The sequence below is a fragment of the Chiloscyllium punctatum genome, chromosome 3 (assembly GCF_047496795.1).
Source record: "Chiloscyllium punctatum isolate Juve2018m chromosome 3, sChiPun1.3, whole genome shotgun sequence".
NCBI classification, from domain to species: Eukaryota; Metazoa; Chordata; class Chondrichthyes; order Orectolobiformes; family Hemiscylliidae; genus Chiloscyllium; species Chiloscyllium punctatum.
The window spans coordinates 8,132,960-8,154,161 of NC_092741.1; the positions used below are offsets into that span (position 1 = coordinate 8,132,960).

At 56.5% G+C, this 21,202-nt stretch overlaps 1 protein-coding gene across 1 annotated transcript in view; it reads right to left on the reverse strand.

The window, feature by feature from the left end:
• The window catches only part of LOC140453915 (MAM domain-containing glycosylphosphatidylinositol anchor protein 1), a gene marked incomplete at its 5' end in the record, with an annotated part of 218,563 nt that extends 197,870 nt beyond the window's left edge, over positions 1-20,693 (reverse strand). The window contains one exon of the mRNA XM_072548772.1: positions 20,541-20,693. Coding sequence (XP_072404873.1) covers positions 20,541-20,693 — 153 coding nt within the window. The remainder of the gene's footprint in view (positions 1-20,540) is intronic.
• Between the last annotated feature and the right edge of the window lie 509 nt (positions 20,694-21,202).

A 21,202-nucleotide genomic window follows, 5' to 3' on the forward strand; every position in this document is an offset into this window, starting at 1 on the left:
TAATATCCCCCCCAGTCTAATCCCACTCTCCCCCTCGCTCCCGTTAATATCCCCCCCAGTCTAATCCCACTCTCCCCCTCGCTCCCGTTAATATCCCCCCCAGTCTAATCCCACTCTCCCCCTCACTCCCGTTAATATCCCCCCCAGTCTAATCCCACTCTCCACCTCACTCCCTTTAATATCCCACCCAGTCTAATCCCACTCTCCCCCTCACTCCCCTCTCCCTTTAATATCCCACCCAGTCTAATCCCACTCTCCCCCTCACTCCTCGCTCCCTTTAATATCCCCCCCAGTCTAATCCCACTCTCCCCCTCACTCCCCGCTCCCTTTAATATCCCCCCCAGTCTAATCCCACTCTCCCCCTCACTCCCCACTCCCGTTAATATCCCCCCCAGTCTAATCCCACTCTCCCCCTCACTCCCATCTCCCTTTAATATCCCCCCCAGTCTAATCCCACTCTCCCCCTCACTCCCCACTCCCTTTAATATCCCACCCAGTCTAATCCCACTCTCCACCTCACTCCCTTTAATATCCCACCCAGTCTAATCCCACTCTCCCCCTCACTCCCTTTAATATCCCCCCCAGTCTAATCCCACTCTCCCCTCACTCCCTTTAATATCCCCCCCAGTCTAATCCCACTCTCCCCCTCACTCCCCGCTCCCTTTAATATCCCACCCAGTCTAATCCCACTCTCCCCTCACTCCCTTTAATATCCCACCCAGTCTAATCCCACTCTCCCCCTCACTCCCTTTAATATCCCACCCAGTCTAATCCCACTCTCCCCTCACTCCCTTTAATATCCCACCCAGTCTAATCCCATTCTCCCCCTCACTCCCTTTAATATCCCACCCAGTCTAATCCCACTCTCCCCCTCACTCCCTTTAATATCCCACCCAGTCTAATCCCACTCTCCCCTCACTCCCTTTAATATCCCACCCAGTCTAATCCCACTCTCCCCCTCACTCCTCGCTCCCTTTAATATCCCCCCCAGTCTAATCCCACTCTCCCCCCCCTCTCCCTTTAATATCCCACCCAGTCTAATCCCACTCTCGCTCCTCACTCCCTTTAATATCCCACCCAGTCTAATCCCACTCTCCCCCCCCTCTCCCTTTAATATCCCACCCAGTCTAATCCCACTCTCCCCCTCACTCCCTTTAATATCCCCCCCAGTCTAATCCCACTCTCCCCCTCACTCCTCGCTCCCTTTAATATCCCACCCAGTCTAATCCCACTCTCCCCCTCACTCCCTTTAATATCCCACCCAGTCTAATCCCACTCTCCCCCTCGCTCCCTTTAATATCCCACCCAGTCTAATCCCACTCTCCCCCTCACTCCTCGCTCCCTTTAATATCCCACCCAGTCTAATCCCACTCTCCCCTCACTCCCTTTAATATCCCCCCCAGTCTAATCCCACTCTCCCCCTCACTCCCCACTCCCTTTAATATCCCACCCAGTCTAATCCCACTCTCCCCCTCACTCCCCTCTCCCTTTAATATCCCCCCCAGTCTAATCCCACTCTCCCCCTCACTCCCCACTCCCTTTAATATCCCACCCAGTCTAATCCCACTCTCCCCCTCACTCCCCACTCCCTTTAATATCCCACCCAGTCTAATCCCACTCTCCCCTCACTCCCTTTAATATCCCACCCAGTCTAATCCCACTCTCCCCCTCACTCCCTTTAATATCACACCCAGTCTAATCCCACTCTCCCCTCACTCCCTTTAATATCCCACCCAGTCTAATCCCACTCTCCCCCCTCACTCCCCACTCCCTTTAATATCCCACCCAGTCTAATCCCACTCTCCCCCCTCACTCCCCACTCCTGTTAATATCCCACCCAGTCTAATCCCACTCTCCCCCCTCACTCCCCACTCCCTTTAATATCCCACCCAGTCTAATCCCACTCTCCCCCCTCACTCCCCACTCCTGTTAATATCCCACCCAGTCTAATCCCACTCTCCCCCTCACTCCCGTTAATATCCCCCCCAGTCTAATCCCACTCTCCCCCTCACTCCCGTTAATATCCCCCCCAGTCTAATCCCACTCTCCCCCTCACTCCCGTTAATATCCCCCCCAGTCTAATCCCACTCTCCCCCTCACTCCCCTCTCCCTTTAATATCCCCCCCAGTCTAATCCCACTCTCCCCCTCACTCCCCACTCCCTTTAATATCCCCCCCAGTCTAATCCCACTCTCCCCCTCACTCCCGTTGATATCCCCCCCAGTCTAATCCCACTCTCCCCCTCACTCCCGTTAATATCCCCCCCAGTCTAATCCCACTCTCTCCCTCACTCCCCTCTCCCTTTAATATCCCCCCCAGTCTAATCCCACTCTCCCCCTCACTCCCCACTCCCTTTAATATCCCCCCCAGTCTAATCCCACTCTCCCCCTCACTCCCGTTAATATCCCCCCCAGTCTAATCCCACTCTCCCCCTCACTCCCGTTAATATCCCCCCCAGTCTAATCCCACTCTCCCCCTCACTCCCGTTAATATCCCCCCCAGTCTAATCCCACTCTCCCCCTCACTCCCGTTAATATCCCCCCCAGTCTAAACCCACTCTCCCCCTCACTCCCGTTAATATCCCCCCCAGTCTAATCCCACTCTCCCCCTCACTCCCCTCTCCCTTTAATATCCCCCCCAGTCTAATCCCACTCTCCCCCTCACTCCTCGCTCCCTTTAATATCCCCCCCAGTCTAATCCCACTCTCCTCCCTCACTCCCGTTAATATCCCCCCCAGTCTAATCCCACTCTCCCCCTCACTCCCCACTCCCTTTAATATCCCCCCCAGTCTAATCCCACTCTCCTCCCTCACTCCCGTTAATATCCCCCCCAGTCTAATCCCACTCTCCCCCTCACTCCCCACTCCCTTTAATATCCCCCCCAGTCTAATCCCACTCTCCTCCCTCACTCCCGTTAATATCCCCCCCAGTCTAATCCCACTCTCCCCCTCACTCCCCTCTCCCTTTAATATCCCCCCCAGTCTAATCCCACTCTCCCCCTCACTCCCCACTCCCTTTAATATCCCCCCCAGTCTAATCCCACTCTCCTCCCTCACTCCCGTTAATATCCCCCCCAGTCTAATCCCACTCTCCCCCTCACTCCCTTTAATATCCCCCCCAGTCTAATCCCACTCTCCCCCTCGCTCCCGTTAATATCCCCCCCAGTCTAATCCCACTCTCCCCCTCACTCCCCACTCCCTTTAATATCCCCCCCAGTCTAATCCCACTCTCCTCCCTCACTCCCTTTAATATCCCCCCCAGTCTAATCCCACTCTCCCCCTCGCTCCCGTTAATATCCCCCCCAGTCTAATCCCACTCTCCCCCTCGCTCCCGTTAATATCCCCCCCAGTCTAATCCCACTCTCCCCCTCGCTCCCGTTAATATCCCCCCCAGTCTAATCCCACTCTCCCACTCACTCCCGTTAATATCCCCCCCAGTCTAATCCCACTCTCCCCCTCACTCCCTTTAATATCCCCCCCAGTCTAATCCCACTCTCCCCCTCGCTCCCGTTAATATCCCCCCCAGTCTAATCCCACTCTCCCCCTCACTCCCGTTAATATCCCACCCAGTCTAATCCCACTCTCCCCCTCACTCCCTTTAATATCCCCCCCAGTCTAATCCCACTCTCCCCCTCACTCCCGTTAATATCCCCCCCAGTCTAATCCCACTCTCCCCCTCACTCCCTTTAATATCCCCCCCAGTCTAATCCCACTGTCCCCCTCACTCCCTTTAATATCCCCCCCAGTCTAATCCCACTCTCCCCCTCACTCCCGTTAATATCCCCCCCAGTCTAATCCCACTCTCCCCCTCGCTCCCGTTAATATCCCCCCCAGTCTAATCCCACTCTCCCCCTCGCTCCCGTTAATATCCCCCCCAGTCTAATCCCACTCTCCCCATCGCTCCCGTTAATATCCCCCCCAGTCTAATCCCACTCTCCCCCTCACTCCCGTTAATATCCCCCCCAGTCTAATCCCACTCTCCCCCTCACTCCCGTTAATATCCCCCCCAGTCTAATCCCACTCTCCCCCTCACTCCCGTTAATATCCCCCCCAGTCTAATCCCACTCTCCCCCTCACTCCCCTCTGCCTTTAATATCCCCCCCAGTCTAATCCCACTCTCCCCCTCACTCCCCACTCCCTTTAATATCCCCCCCAGTCTAATCCCACTCTCCCCCTCACTCCCGTTAATATCCCCCCCAGTCTAATCCCACTCTCCCCCTCACTCCCGTTAATATCCCCCCCAGTCTAATCCCACTCTCTCCCTCACTCCCCTCTCCCTTTAATATCCCCCCCAGTCTAATCCCACTCTCCCCCTCACTCCCCACTCCCTTTAATATCCCCCCCAGTCTAATCCCACTCTCCCCCTCACTCCCGTTAATATCCCCCCCAGTCTAATCCCACTCTCCCCCTCACTCCCGTTAATATCCCACCCAGTCTAATCCCACTCTCCCCCTCACTCCCTTTAATATCCCCCCCAGTCTAATCCCACTCTCCCCCTCACTCCCGTTAATATCCCCCCCAGTCTAATCCCACTCTCCCCCTCACTCCCTTTAATATCCCCCCCAGTCTAATCCCACTCTCCCCCTCACTCCCTTTAATATCCCCCCCAGTCTAATCCCACTCTCCCCCTCGCTCCCGTTAATATCCCCCCCAGTCTAATCCCACTCTCCCCCTCGCTCCCGTTAATATCCCCCCCAGTCTAATCCCACTCTCCCCCTCGCTCCCGTTAATATCCCCCCCAGTCTAATCCCACTCTCCCCATCGCTCCCGTTAATATCCCCCCCAGTCTAATCCCACTCTCCCCCTCACTCCCGTTAATATCCCCCCCAGTCTAATCCCACTCTCCCCCTCACTCCCGTTAATATCCCCCCCAGTCTAATCCCACTCTCCCCCTCACTCCCGTTAATATCCCCCCCAGTCTAATCCCACTCTCCCCCTCGCTCCCGTTAATATCCCCCCCAGTCTAATCCCACTCTCCCCCTCGCTCCCGTTAATATCCCCCCCAGTCTAATCCCACTCTCCCCCTCACTCCACGCTCCCTTTAATATCCCCCCCAGTCTAATCCCCCTCTCCCCCTCGCTCCCGTTAATATCCCCCCCAGTCTAATCCCACTCTCCCCCTCACTCCCGTTAATATCCCCCCCAGTCTAATCCCACTCTCCCCCTCACTCCCGTTAATATCCCCCCCAGTCTAATCCCACTCTCCCCCTCACTCCCGTTAATATCCCCCCCAGTCTAATCCCACTCTCCCCCTCGCTCCCGTTAATATCCCCCCCAGTCTAATCCCACTCTCCCCCTCGCTCCCGTTAATATCCCCCCCAGTCTAATCCCACTCTCCCCCTCACTCCACGCTCCCTTTAATATCCCCCCCAGTCTAATCCCCCTCTCCCCCTCGCTCCCGTTAATATCCCCCCCAGTCTAATCCCACTCTCCCCCTCACTCCCCGCTCCCGTTAATATCCCCCCCAGTCTAATCCCACTCTCCCCCTCACTCCCGTTAATATCCCCCCCAGTCTAATCCCACTCTCCCCCTCACTCCCCACTCCCTTTAATATCCCCCCCAGTCTAATCCCACTCTCCTCCCCCACTCCCGTTAATATCCCCCCCAGTCTAATCCCACTCTCCCCCTCGCTCCCGTTAATATCCCCCCCAGTCTAATCCCACTCTCCCCCTCACTCCCCGCTCCCTTTAATATCCCCCCCAGTCTAATCCCACTCTCCCCCTCGCTCCCGTTAATATCCCCCCCAGTCTAATCCCACTCTCCCCCTCACTCCCCGCTCCCGTTAATATCCCCCCCAGTCTAATCCCACTCTCCCCCTCGCTCCCGTTAATATCCCCCCCAGTCTAATCCCACTCTCCCCCTCACTCCCCGCTCCCGTTAATATCCCCCCCAGTCTAATCCCACTCTCCCCCTCACTCCCCACTCCCGTTAATATCCCCCCCAGTCTAATCCCACTCTCCCCCTCACTCCCCACTCCCGTTAATATCCCCCCCAGTCTAATCCCACTCTCCCCCTCACTCCCGTTAATATCCCACCCAGTCTAATCCCACTCTCCCCCTCACTCCCCACTCCCTTTAATATCCCACCCAGTCTAATCCCACTCTCCCCCTCACTCCCCACTCCCTTTAATATCCCCCCCAGTCTAATCCCACTCTCCCCCTCACTCCCTTTAATATCCCCCCCAGTCTAATCCCACTCTCCCCCTCACTCCCTTTAATATCCCCCCCAGTCTAATCCCACTCTCCCCCTCACTCCCCACTCCCTTTAATATCCCCCCCAGTCTAATCCCACTCTCCCCCTCACTCCCTTTAATATCCCCCCCAGTCTAATCCCACTCTCCCCCTCACTCCCTTTAATATCCCCCCCAGTCTAATCCCACTCTCCCCCTCACTCCCCACTCCCTTTAATATCCCCCCCAGTCTAATCCCACTCTCCCCCTCACTCCCTTTAATATCCCCCCCAGTCTAATCCCACTCTCCCCCCTCACTCCCCGCTCCCTTTAATATCCCCCCCAGTCTAATCCCACTCTCCCCCTCACTCCCTTTAATATCCCCCCCAGTCTAATCCCACTCTCCCCCTCACTCCCTTTAATATCCCCCCCAGTCTAATCCCACTCTCCCCCTCACTCCCCACTCCCTTTAATATCCCCCCCAGTCTAATCCCACTCTCCCCTCACTCCCTTTAATATCCCACCCAGTCTAATCCCACTCTCCCCCTCACTCCCGGTCCCTTTAATACCCCACCCAGTCTAATCCCACTCTCCCCCTCACTCCCCACTCCCTTTAATATCCCACCCAGTCTAATCCCACTCTCCCCCTCACTCCCTTTAATATCCCCCCCAGTCTAATCCCACTCTCTCCCTCACTCCCCTCTCCCTTTAATATCCCCCCCAGTCTAATCCCACTCTCCCCCTCACTCCCCACTCCCTTTAATATCCCACCCAGTCTAATCCCACTCTCCCCCTCACTCCCTTTAATATCCCCCCCAGTCTAATCCCACTCTCCCCCTCACTCCCGTTAATATCCCCCCCAGTCTAATCCCACTCTCTCCCTCACTCCCTTTAATATCCCCCCCAGTCTAATCCCACTCTCCCCCTCACTCCCGTTAATATCCCCCCCAGTCTAACCCCACTCTCCCCCTCACTCCCTTTAATATCCCCCCCAGTCTAATCCCACTCTCCCCCCTCACTCCCCGCTCCCTTTAATATCCCCCCCAGTCTAATCCCACTCTCCCCTCACTCCCTTTAATATCCCACCCAGTCTAATCCCACTCTCCCCCTCACTCCCGGTCCCTTTAATACCCCACCCAGTCTAATCCCACTCTCCCCCTCACTCCCCACTCCCTTTAATATCCCACCCAGTCTAATCCCACTCTCCCCCTCACTCCCTTTAATATCCCCCCCAGTCTAATCCCACTCTCCCCCTCACTCCCCACTCCCTTTAATATCCCACCCAGTCTAATCCCACTCTCCCCCTCACTCCCCGCTCCCTTTAATATCCCCCCCAGTCTAATCCCACCCTCCCCCCTCACTCCCATCTCCCTTTAATATCCCAACCAGTCTAATCCCACTCTCCCCCTCACTCCCTTTAATATCCCACCCAGTCTAATCCCACTCTCCCCCCTCGCTCCCCACTCCCTTTAATATCCCAACCAGTCTAATCCCACTCTCCCCCTCACTCCCTTTAATATCCCACCCAGTCTAATCCCACTCTCCCCCTCACTCCCCGCTCCCTTTAATATCCCAACCAGTCTAATCCCACTCTCCCCTCACTCCCTTTAATATCCCACCCAGTCTAATCCCACTCTCCCCCTCACTCCTCGCTCCCTTTAATATCCCACCCAGTCTAATCCCACTCTCCCCTCACTCCCTTTAATATCCCACCCAGTCTAATCCCACTCTCCCCCTCACTCCTCGCTCCCTTTAATATCCCACCCAGTCTAATCCCACTCTCCCCCTCACTCCTCGCTCCCTTTAATATCCCACCCAGTCTAATCCCACTCTCCCCCTCACTCCTCGCTCCCTTTAATATCCCACCCAGTCTAATCCCACTCTCCCCCTCACTCCTCGCTCCCTTTAATATCCCACCCAGTCTAATCCCACTCTCCCCCTCACTCCTCACTCCCTTTAATATCCCACCCAGTCTAATCCCACTCTCCCCCTCACTCCTCGCTCCCTTTAATATCCCACCCAGTCTAATCCCACTCTCCCCCTCACTCCTCACTCCCTTTAATATCCCACCCAGTCTAATCCCACTCTCCCCCTCACTCCTCGCTCCCTTTAATATCCCACCCAGTCTAATCCCACTCTCCCCCTCACTCCTCGCTCCCTTTAATATCCCACCCAGTCTAATCCCACTCTCCCCCCTCACTCCCCACTCCCTTTAATATCCCACCCAGTCTAATCCCACTCTCCCCCCTCACTCCCCACTCCCTTTAATATCCCACCCAGTCTAATCCCACTCTCCCCCTCACTCCCCTCTCCCTTTAATATCCCACCCAGTCTAATCCCACTCTCCCCCCTCACTCCCCACTCCTGTTAATATCCCCCCCAGTCTAATCCCACTCTCCCCCCTCACTCCCCACTCCCTTTAATATCCCAACCAGTCTAATCCCACTCTCCCCCTCACTCCCCTCTCCCTTTAATATCCCAACCAGTCTAATCCCACTCTCCCCCCTCACTCCCCACTCCTGTTAATATCCCCCCCAGTCTAATCCCACTCTCCCCCCTCACTCCCCACTCCCTTTAATATCCCAACCAGTCTAATCCCACTCTCCCCCTCACTCCCCACTCCCTTTAATATCCCACCCAGTCTAATCCCACTCTCCCCCTCACTCCCCACTCCCTTTAATATCCCACCCAGTCTAATCCCACTCTCCCCCTCACTCCCGTTAATATCCCCCCCAGTCTAATCCCACTCTCCCCCTCACTCCCCTCTCCCTTTAATATCCCCCCCAGTCTAATCCCACTCTCCCCCTCACTCCCCACTCCCTTTAATATCCCACCCAGTCTAATCCCACTCTCCCCCTCACTCCCGTTAATATCCCCCCCAGTCTAATCCCACTCTCCCCCTCACTCCCGTTAATATCCCCCCCAGTCTAATCCCACTCTCCCCCTCACTCCCCTCTCCCTTTAATATCCCCCCCAGTCTAATCCCACTCTCCCCCTCACTCCCCACTCCCTTTAATATCCCCCCCAGTCTAATCCCACTCTCCCCCTCACTCCCGTTAATATCCCCCCCAGTCTAATCCCACTCTCCCCCTCACTCCCGTTAATATCCCCCCCAGTCTAATCCCACTCTCTCCCTCACTCCCCTCTCCCTTTAATATCCCCCCCAGTCTAATCCCACTCTCCCCCTCACTCCCCACTCCCTTTAATATCCCCCCCAGTCTAATCCCACTCTCCCCCTCACTCCCCACTCCCTTTAATATCCCCCCCAGTCTAATCCCACTCTCCCCCTCACTCCCGTTAATATCCCCCCCAGTCTAATCCCACTCTCCCCCTCACTCCCGTTAATATCCCCCCCAGTCTAATCCCACTCTCCCCCTCACTCCCGTTAATATCCCCCCCAGTCTAATCCCACTCTCCCCCTCACTCCCCTCTCCCTTTAATATCCCCCCCAGTCTAATCCCACTCTCCCCCTCACTCCCCACTCCCTTTAATATCCCCCCCAGTCTAATCCCACTCTCCCCCTCACTCCCGTTGATATCCCCCCCAGTCTAATCCCACTCTCCCCCTCACTCCCGTTAATATCCCCCCCAGTCTAATCCCACTCTCTCCCTCACTCCCCTCTCCCTTTAATATCCCCCCCAGTCTAATCCCACTCTCCCCCTCACTCCCCACTCCCTTTAATATCCCCCCCAGTCTAATCCCACTCTCCCCCTCACTCCCGTTAATATCCCCCCCAGTCTAATCCCACTCTCCCCCTCACTCCCGTTAATATCCCCCCCAGTCTAATCCCACTCTCCCCCTCACTCCCGTTAATATCCCCCCCAGTCTAATCCCACTCTCCCCCTCACTCCCGTTAATATCCCCCCCAGTCTAAACCCACTCTCCCCCTCACTCCCGTTAATATCCCCCCCAGTCTAATCCCACTCTCCCCCTCACTCCCCTCTCCCTTTAATATCCCCCCCAGTCTAATCCCACTCTCCCCCTCACTCCTCGCTCCCTTTAATATCCCCCCCAGTCTAATCCCACTCTCCTCCCTCACTCCCGTTAATATCCCCCCCAGTCTAATCCCACTCTCCCCCTCACTCCCCACTCCCTTTAATATCCCCCCCAGTCTAATCCCACTCTCCTCCCTCACTCCCGTTAATATCCCCCCCAGTCTAATCCCACTCTCCCCCTCACTCCCCACTCCCTTTAATATCCCCCCCAGTCTAATCCCACTCTCCTCCCTCACTCCCGTTAATATCCCCCCCAGTCTAATCCCACTCTCCCCCTCACTCCCCTCTCCCTTTAATATCCCCCCCAGTCTAATCCCACTCTCCCCCTCACTCCCCACTCCCTTTAATATCCCCCCCAGTCTAATCCCACTCTCCTCCCTCACTCCCGTTAATATCCCCCCCAGTCTAATCCCACTCTCCCCCTCACTCCCTTTAATATCCCCCCCAGTCTAATCCCACTCTCCCCCTCGCTCCCGTTAATATCCCCCCCAGTCTAATCCCACTCTCCCCCTCACTCCCCACTCCCTTTAATATCCCCCCCAGTCTAATCCCACTCTCCTCCCTCACTCCCTTTAATATCCCCCCCAGTCTAATCCCACTCTCCCCCTCGCTCCCGTTAATATCCCCCCCAGTCTAATCCCACTCTCCCCCTCGCTCCCGTTAATATCCCCCCCAGTCTAATCCCACTCTCCCCCTCGCTCCCGTTAATATCCCCCCCAGTCTAATCCCACTCTCCCCCTCGCTCCCGTTAATATCCCCCCCAGTCTAATCCCACTCTCCCCCTCGCTCCCGTTAATATCCCCCCCAGTCTAATCCCACTCTCCCCCTCGCTCCCGTTAATATCCCCCCCAGTCTAATCCCACTCTCCCCCTCACTCCCGTTAATATCCCCCCCAGTCTAATCCCACTCTCCCCCTCACTCCCTTTAATATCCCCCCCAGTCTAATCCCACTCTCCCCCTCGCTCCCGTTAATATCCCCCCCAGTCTAATCCCACTCTCCCCCTCACTCCCGTTAATATCCCACCCAGTCTAATCCCACTCTCCCCCTCACTCCCTTTAATATCCCCCCCAGTCTAATCCCACTCTCCCCCTCACTCCCGTTAATATCCCCCCCAGTCTAATCCCACTCTCCCCCTCACTCCCTTTAATATCCCCCCCAGTCTAATCCCACTGTCCCCCTCACTCCCTTTAATATCCCCCCCAGTCTAATCCCACTCTCCCCCTCACTCCCGTTAATATCCCCCCCAGTCTAATCCCACTCTCCCCCTCGCTCCCGTTAATATCCCCCCCAGTCTAATCCCACTCTCCCCCTCGCTCCCGTTAATATCCCCCCCAGTCTAATCCCACTCTCCCCATCGCTCCCGTTAATATCCCCCCCAGTCTAATCCCACTCTCCCCCTCGCTCCCGTTAATATCCCCCCCAGTCTAATCCCACTCTCCCCCTCACTCCCGTTAATATCCCCCCCAGTCTAATCCCACTCTCCCCCTCACTCCCGTTAATATCCCCCCCAGTCTAATCCCACTCTCCCCCTCACTCCCCTCTGCCTTTAATATCCCCCCCAGTCTAATCCCACTCTCCCCCTCACTCCCCACTCCCTTTAATATCCCCCCCAGTCTAATCCCACTCTCCCCCTCACTCCCGTTAATATCCCCCCCAGTCTAATCCCACTCTCCCCCTCACTCCCGTTAATATCCCCCCCAGTCTAATCCCACTCTCTCCCTCACTCCCCTCTCCCTTTAATATCCCCCCCAGTCTAATCCCACTCTCCCCCTCACTCCCCACTCCCTTTAATATCCCCCCCAGTCTAATCCCACTCTCCCCCTCACTCCCGTTAATATCCCCCCCAGTCTAATCCCACTCTCCCCCTCACTCCCGTTAATATCCCACCCAGTCTAATCCCACTCTCCCCCTCACTCCCTTTAATATCCCCCCCAGTCTAATCCCACTCTCCCCCTCACTCCCGTTAATATCCCCCCCAGTCTAATCCCACTCTCCCCCTCACTCCCTTTAATATCCCCCCCAGTCTAATCCCACTCTCCCCCTCACTCCCTTTAATATCCCCCCCAGTCTAATCCCACTCTCCCCCTCGCTCCCGTTAATATCCCCCCCAGTCTAATCCCACTCTCCCCCTCGCTCCCGTTAATATCCCCCCCAGTCTAATCCCACTCTCCCCCTCGCTCCCGTTAATATCCCCCCCAGTCTAATCCCACTCTCCCCATCGCTCCCGTTAATATCCCCCCCAGTCTAATCCCACTCTCCCCCTCACTCCCGTTAATATCCCCCCCAGTCTAATCCCACTCTCCCCCTCACTCCCGTTAATATCCCCCCCAGTCTAATCCCACTCTCCCCCTCACTCCCGTTAATATCCCCCCCAGTCTAATCCCACTCTCCCCCTCGCTCCCGTTAATATCCCCCCCAGTCTAATCCCACTCTCCCCCTCGCTCCCGTTAATATCCCCCCCAGTCTAATCCCACTCTCCCCCTCACTCCACGCTCCCTTTAATATCCCCCCCAGTCTAATCCCCCTCTCCCCCTCGCTCCCGTTAATATCCCCCCCAGTCTAATCCCACTCTCCCCCTCACTCCCGTTAATATCCCCCCCAGTCTAATCCCACTCTCCCCCTCACTCCCGTTAATATCCCCCCCAGTCTAATCCCACTCTCCCCCTCACTCCCGTTAATATCCCCCCCAGTCTAATCCCACTCTCCCCCTCGCTCCCGTTAATATCCCCCCCAGTCTAATCCCACTCTCCCCCTCGCTCCCGTTAATATCCCCCCCAGTCTAATCCCACTCTCCCCCTCACTCCACGCTCCCTTTAATATCCCCCCCAGTCTAATCCCCCTCTCCCCCTCGCTCCCGTTAATATCCCCCCCAGTCTAATCCCACTCTCCCCCTCACTCCCCGCTCCCGTTAATATCCCCCCCAGTCTAATCCCACTCTCCCCCTCACTCCCGTTAATATCCCCCCCAGTCTAATCCCACTCTCCCCCTCACTCCCCACTCCCTTTAATATCCCCCCCAGTCTAATCCCACTCTCCTCCCTCACTCCCGTTAATATCCCCCCCAGTCTAATCCCACTCTCCCCCTCGCTCCCGTTAATATCCCCCCCAGTCTAATCCCACTCTCCCCCTCACTCCCCGCTCCCTTTAATATCCCCCCCAGTCTAATCCCACTCTCCCCCTCGCTCCCGTTAATATCCCCCCCAGTCTAATCCCACTCTCCCCCTCACTCCCCGCTCCCGTTAATATCCCCCCCAGTCTAATCCCACTCTCCCCCTCGCTCCCGTTAATATCCCCCCCAGTCTAATCCCACTCTCCCCCTCACTCCCCGCTCCCGTTAATATCCCCCCCAGTCTAATCCCACTCTCCCCCTCACTCCCCACTCCCGTTAATATCCCCCCCAGTCTAATCCCACTCTCCCCCTCACTCCCCACTCCCGTTAATATCCCCCCCAGTCTAATCCCACTCTCCCCCTCACTCCCGTTAATATCCCACCCAGTCTAATCCCACTCTCCCCCTCACTCCCCACTCCCTTTAATATCCCACCCAGTCTAATCCCACTCTCCCCCTCACTCCCCACTCCCTTTAATATCCCCCCCAGTCTAATCCCACTCTCCCCCTCACTCCCTTTAATATCCCCCCCAGTCTAATCCCACTCTCCCCCTCACTCCCTTTAATATCCCCCCCAGTCTAATCCCACTCTCCCCCTCACTCCCCACTCCCTTTAATATCCCCCCCAGTCTAATCCCACTCTCCCCCTCACTCCCTTTAATATCCCCCCCAGTCTAATCCCACTCTCCCCCTCACTCCCTTTAATATCCCCCCCAGTCTAATCCCACTCTCCCCCTCACTCCCCACTCCCTTTAATATCCCCCCCAGTCTAATCCCACTCTCCCCCTCACTCCCTTTAATATCCCCCCCAGTCTAATCCCACTCTCCCCCCTCACTCCCCGCTCCCTTTAATATCCCCCCCAGTCTAATCCCACTCTCCCCCTCACTCCCTTTAATATCCCCCCCAGTCTAATCCCACTCTCCCCCTCACTCCCTTTAATATCCCCCCCAGTCTAATCCCACTCTCCCCCTCACTCCCCACTCCCTTTAATATCCCCCCCAGTCTAATCCCACTCTCCCCTCACTCCCTTTAATATCCCACCCAGTCTAATCCCACTCTCCCCCTCACTCCCGGTCCCTTTAATACCCCACCCAGTCTAATCCCACTCTCCCCCTCACTCCCCACTCCCTTTAATATCCCACCCAGTCTAATCCCACTCTCCCCCTCACTCCCTTTAATATCCCCCCCAGTCTAATCCCACTCTCCCCCTCACTCCCCACTCCCTTTAATATCCCACCCAGTCTAATCCCACTCTCCCCCTCACTCCCGTTAATATCCCCCCCAGTCTAATCCCACTCTCTCCCTCACTCCCTTTAATATCCCCCCCAGTCTAATCCCACTCTCCCCCTCACTCCCGTTAATATCCCCCCCAGTCTAACCCCACTCTCCCCCTCACTCCCTTTAATATCCCCCCCAGTCTAACCCCACTCTCCCCCTCACTCCCTTTAATATCCCCCCCAGTCTAATCCCACTCTCCCCCCTCACTCCCCGCTCCCTTTAATATCCCCCCCAGTCTAATCCCACTCTCCCCTCACTCCCTTTAATATCCCACCCAGTCTAATCCCACTCTCCCCCTCACTCCCGGTCCCTTTAATACCCCACCCAGTCTAATCCCACTCTCCCCCTCACTCCCCACTCCCTTTAATATCCCACCCAGTCTAATCCCACTCTCCCCCTCACTCCCTTTAATATCCCCCCCAGTCTAATCCCACTCTCCCCCTCACTCCCCACTCCCTTTAATATCCCCCCCAGTCTAATCCCACTCTCCCCCTCCCTCCCCGCTCCCTTTAATATCCCCCCCAGTCTAATCCCACCCTCCCCCCTCACTCCCATCTCCCTTTAATATCCCAACCAGTCTAATCCCACTCTCCCCCTCACTCCCTTTAATATCCCACCCAGTCTAATCCCACTCTCCCCCCTCGCTCCCCACTCCCTTTAATATCCCAACCAGTCTAATCCCACTCTCCCCCTCACTCCCTTTAATATCCCCCCCAGTCTAATCCCACTCTCCCCCTCACTCCCCGCTCCCTTTAATATCCCAACCAGTCTAATCCCACTCTCCCCTCACTCCCTTTAATATCCCACCCAGTCTAATCCCACTCTCCCCCTCACTCCTCGCTCCCTTTAATATCCCACCCAGTCTAATCCCACTCTCCCCTCACTCCCTTTAATATCCCACCCAGTCTAATCCCACTCTCCCCCTCACTCCTCGCTCCCTTTAATATCCCACCCAGTCTAATCCCACTCTCCCCCTCACTCCTCGCTCCCTTTAATATCCCACCCAGTCTAATCCCACTCTCCCCCTCACTCCTCGCTCCCTTTAATATCCCACCCAGTCTAATCCCACTCTCCCCCTCACTCCTCGCTCCCTTTAATATCCCACCCAGTCTAATCCCACTCTCCCCCTCACTCCTCACTCCCTTTAATATCCCACCCAGTCTAATCCCACTCTCCCCCTCACTCCTCGCTCCCTTTAATATCCCACCCAGTCTAATCCCACTCTCCCCCTCACTCCTCACTCCCTTTAATATCCCACCCAGTCTAATCCCACTCTCCCCCTCACTCCTCGCTCCCTTTAATATCCCACCCAGTCTAATCCCACTCTCCCCCCTCACTCCCCACTCCCTTTAATATCCCACCCAGTCTAATCCCACTCTCCCCCCTCACTCCCCACTCCCTTTAATATCCCACCCAGTCTAATCCCACTCTCCCCCTCACTCCCCTCTCCCTTTAATATCCCACCCAGTCTAATCCCACTCTCCCCCCTCACTCCCCACTCCTGTTAATATCCCCCCCAGTCTAATCCCACTCTCCCCCCTCACTCCCCACTCCCTTTAATATCCCAACCAGTCTAATCCCACTCTCCCCCTCACTCCCCTCTCCCTTTAATATCCCAACCAGTCTAATCCCACTCTCCCCCCTCACTCCCCACTCCTGTTAATATCCCCCCCAGTCTAATCCCACTCTCCCCCCTCACTCCCCACTCCCTTTAATATCCCAACCAGTCTAATCCCACTCTCCCCCTCACTCCCCACTCCCTTTAATATCCCACCCAGTCTAATCCCACTCTCCCCCTCACTCCCCACTCCCTTTAATATCCCACCCAGTCTAATCCCACTCTCCCCCTCACTCCCGTTAATATCCCCCCCAGTCTAATCCCACTCTCCCCCTCACTCCCCTCTCCCTTTAATATCCCCCCCAGTCTAATCCCACTCTCCCCCTCACTCCCCACTCCCTTTAATATCCCACCCAGTCTAATCCCACTCTCCCCCTCACTCCCGTTAATATCCCCCCCAGTCTAATCCCACTCTCCCCCTCACTCCCGTTAATATCCCCCCCAGTCTAATCCCACTCTCCCCCTCACTCCCCTCTCCCTTTAATATCCCCCCCAGTCTAATCCCACTCTCCCCCTCACTCCCCACTCCCTTTAATATCCCCCCCAGTCTAATCCCACTCTCCCCCTCACTCCCGTTAATATCCCCCCCAGTCTAATCCCACTCTCCCCCTCACTCCCGTTAATATCCCCCCCAGTCTAATCCCACTCTCTCCCTCACTCCCCTCTCCCTTTAATATCCCCCCCAGTCTAATCCCACTCTCCCCCTCACTCCCCACTCCCTTTAATATCCCCCCCAGTCTAATCCCACTCTCCCCCTCACTCCCCACTCCCTTTAATATCCCCCCCAGTCTAATCCCACTCTCCCCCTCACTCCCGTTAATATCCCCCCCAGTCTAATCCCACTCTCCCCCTCACTCCCGTTAATATCCCCCCCAGTCTAATCCCACTCTCCCCCTCACTCCCGTTAATATCCCCCCCAGTCTAATCCCATTCTCCCCCTCACTCCCGTTAATATCCCCCCAGTCTAATCCCACTCTCCCCCTCACTCCCCTCTCCCTTTAATATCCCCCCCAGTCTAATCCCACTCTTCCCCTCACTCCTCGCTCCCTTTAATATCCCCCCCAGTCTAATCCCACTCTCCCCCCTCACTCCCGTTAATATCCCCCCCAGTCTAATCCCACTCTCCCCCTTACTCCCCACTCCCTTTAATATCCCCCCCAGTCTAATCCCACTCTCCTCCCTCACTCCCGTTAATATCCCCCCCAGTCTAATCCCACTCTCCCCCTCACTCCCCTCTCCCTTTAATATCCCCCCCAGTCTAATCCCACTCTCCCCCTCACCTCCCCACTCCCTTTAATATCCCCCCCAGTCTAATCCCACTCTCCCCCTCGCTCCCGTTAATATCCCCCCCAGTCTAATCCCACTCTCCCCCTCACTCCCCACTCCCTTTAATATCCCCCCCAGTCTAATCCCACTCTCCTCCCTCACTCCCTTTAATATCCCCCCCAGTCTAATCCCACTCTCCCCCTCGCTCCCGTTAATATCCCCCCCAGTCTAATCCCACTCTCCCCCCTCACTCCCGTTAATATCCCCCCCAGTCTAATCCCACTCTCCCCCTCACTCCCGTTAATATCCCACCCAGTCTAATCCCACTCTCCCCCTCACTCCCTTTAATATCCCCCCCAGTCTAATCCCACTCTCCCCCTCACTCCCGTTAATATCCCCCCCAGTCTAATCCCACTCTCCCCCTCACTCCCTTTAATATCCCCCCCAGTCTAATCCTACTCTCCCCCTCACTCCCTTTAATATCCCCCCCAGTCTAATCCCACTCTCCCCCTCACTCCCGTTAATATCCCCCCCAGTCTAATCCCACTCTCCCCCTCGCTCCCGTTAATATCCCCCCCAGTCTAATCCCACTCTCCCCTCGCTCCCGTTAATATCCCCCCCAGTCTAATCCCACTCTCCCCCTCGCTCCATTAATATCCCCCCCAGTCTAATCCCACTCTCCCCCTCACTCCCCCACTCCCTTTAATATCCCCCCCAGTCTAATCCCACTCTCCCCCCTCACTCCCGTTAATATCCCCCCCAGTCTAATCCCACTCTCCCCCTCACTCCCGTTAATATCCCCCCCAGTCTAATCCCACTCTCCCCCTCACTCCCGTTAATATCCCCCCCAGTCTAATCCCACTCTCCCCCTCGCTCCCGTTAATATCCCCCCCAGTCTAATCCACTCTCCCCCTCGCTCCCGTTAATATCCCCCCCAGTCTAATCCCACTCTCCCCCCTCACTCCCCCGCTCCCTTTAATATCCCCCCCAGTCTAATCCCACTCTCCCCCTCGCTCCTGTTAATATCCCCCCCAGTCTAATCCCACTCTCCCCCTCACTCCCCGCTCCCGTTAATATCCCCCCAGTCTAATCCCACTCTCCCCCTCACTCCCGTTAATATCCCCCCCAGTCTAATCCCACTCTCCCCCTCACTCCCCACTCCCTTTAATATCCCCCCCAGTCTAATCCCACTCTCCCCCTCACTCACCGCTCCCGTTAATATCCCCCCCAGTCTAATCCCACTCTCCTCCTCACTCCCGTTAATATCCCCCCCAGTCTAATCCCACTCTCCCCTCACTCCCGTTAATATCCCCCCCAGTCTAATCCCACTCTCCCCCTCACTCCCCGCTCCCTTTAATATCCCCCCCCAGTCTAATCCCACTCTCCCCCTCGCTCCTGTTAATATCCCCCCCAGTCTAATCCCACTCTCCCCCTCACTCCCGTTAATATCCCCCCCAGTCTAATCCCACTCTCCCCCTCACTCCCGTTAATATCCCCCCCAGTCTAATCCCACTCTCCCCCTCACTCCCCGCTCCCGTTAATATCCCCCCCAGTCTAATCCCACTCTCCCCCTCACTCCCGTTAATATCCCCCCCAGTCTAATCCCACTCTCCCCCTCACTCCGTTAATATCCCCCCCAGTCTAATCCCACTCTCCCCCTCACTCCCCGCTCCCGTTAATATCCCCCCCAGTCTAATCCCACTCTCCCCCTCACTCCCGTTAATATCCCCCCCAGTCTAATCCCACTCTCCCCCTCACTCCCTTTAATATCCCCCCCAGTCTATCCCACTCTCCCCCCTCGCTCCCGTTAATATCCCCCCCAGTCTAATCCCACTCTCCCCCTCACTCCCGTTAATATCCCACCCAGTCTAATCCCACTCTCCCCCTCACTCCCGTTAATATCCCCCCAGTCTAATCCCACTCTCCCCCTCACTCCCGTTAATATCCCCCCAGTCTAATCCCACTCTCCCCCTCACTCCCCGCTCCCGTTAATATCCCCCCCAGTCTAATCCCACTCTCCCCCTCACTCCCGTTAATATCCCCCCCAGTCTAATCCCACTCTCCCCCTCACTCCCTTTAATATCCCCCCCAGTCTAATCCCACTCTCCCCCTCACTCCCTTTAATATCCCACCCAGTCTAATCCACTCTCCCCCCTCGCTCCCGTTAATATCCCCCCCAGTCTAATCCCACTCTCCCCCTCACTCCCGTTAATATCCCACCCAGTCTAATCCCACTCTCCCCCTCACTCCCGTTAATATCCCCCCCAGTCTAATCCCACTCTCCCCCTCACTCCCGTTAATATCCCACCCAGTCTAATCCCACTCTCCCCTCACTCCCGTTAATATCCCCCCCAGTCTAATCCCACTCTCCCCCTCACTCCCGTTAATATCCCCCCCCAGTCTAATCCCACTCTCCCCCTCACTCCCTTTAATATCCCCCCCAGTCTAATCCCACTCTCCCCTCACTCCCTTTAATATCCCACCCAGTCTAATCCACTCTCCCCCTCGCTCCGTTAATATCCCCCCCAGTCTAATCCCACTCTCCCCCTCACTCCCGTTAATATCCCACCCAGTCTAATCCCACTCTCCCCCTCACTCCCGTTAATATCCCCCCCAGTCTAAACCCACTCTCCCCCCTCACTCCCGTTAATATCCCCCCCAGTCTAATCCCACTCTCCCCCTCACTCCCGTTAATATCCCCCCCAGTCTAATCCACTGATGCTCACTCTCTTCGTGTGTCTGTCTGCTTCTCTCTCACAGTTTCTTGTTTTCAATGTTTTCCTTCCCTTGTTCCCTCATCCTGTGTCCCATTCCCTTACACCTTTCGCACCCTCCAACCTGCCCTCACTGCTCTCCCCCCCCACTCCCACTCCCCTCATTTCCCCCGTTTACTCCCCCATCCCTTTACTCCCCCTCCTTCTCCTTCCCTTCCCTGAGGCCCATTCCCCTCCACTCGCTTCCACTTCCCTCTCCCCAGTCTGTCCCTTCCTGTCCGTTACTGCTCCGTATTTCCCACCCCCTTCCTTCATCGCTCCCTCCCTCACTCCACCTCAGCACCATCCCCCTCCCGCCTTGGCCCACCCTCTCGGCCATTCCTGTGGTCCATTACCTGGGGCCTGGGGTGCCCAGTTACTAGGCATACGAGCACCAAGGTGCCCCCCTCTCGGATGGTGTACACCCGTTCACTGATATGGTCATCTTTAACCACACAGGCCTGGCCAGCATGGACAATCCGAGCATTGGCTGGAGCTGGGATATCGGAATGGGGTGGGAGGGGGGGAGAGAGAGAGGACCGTGGGGGTGGGAGGGAGAGAGAGAGACAGGACCGTGGGGGTGGGAGGGAGAGAGAGAGAGACAGGACCGTGGGGGTGGGAGGGAGAGAGAGAGAGACAGGACCGTGGGGGTGGAGAGAGAGAGAGACAGGACCGTGGGGGTGGGAGGGAGAGAGAGAGAGAGAGAGAGAGAGACAGGACCGTGGGGGTGTGAGGGAGAGAGAGAGAGAGAGAGAGAGTGACATGACCGTGGGGGTGGGAGGGAGAGAGAGAGAGACAGGACCGTGGGGGTGGGAGGGAGAGAGAGAGAGACAGGACCGTGGGGGTGGGAGGGAGAGAGAGAGAGAGAGAGAGAGAGAGACATGACCGTGGGGGTGGGAGGAGAGAGAGAGACAGGACCGTGGGGGTGGGAGGGAGAGAGAGAGAGAGAGAGAGACAGGACCGTGGGGGTGGGAGGGAGAGAGAGAGACAGGACCGTGGGGGTGGGAGGGAGAGAGAG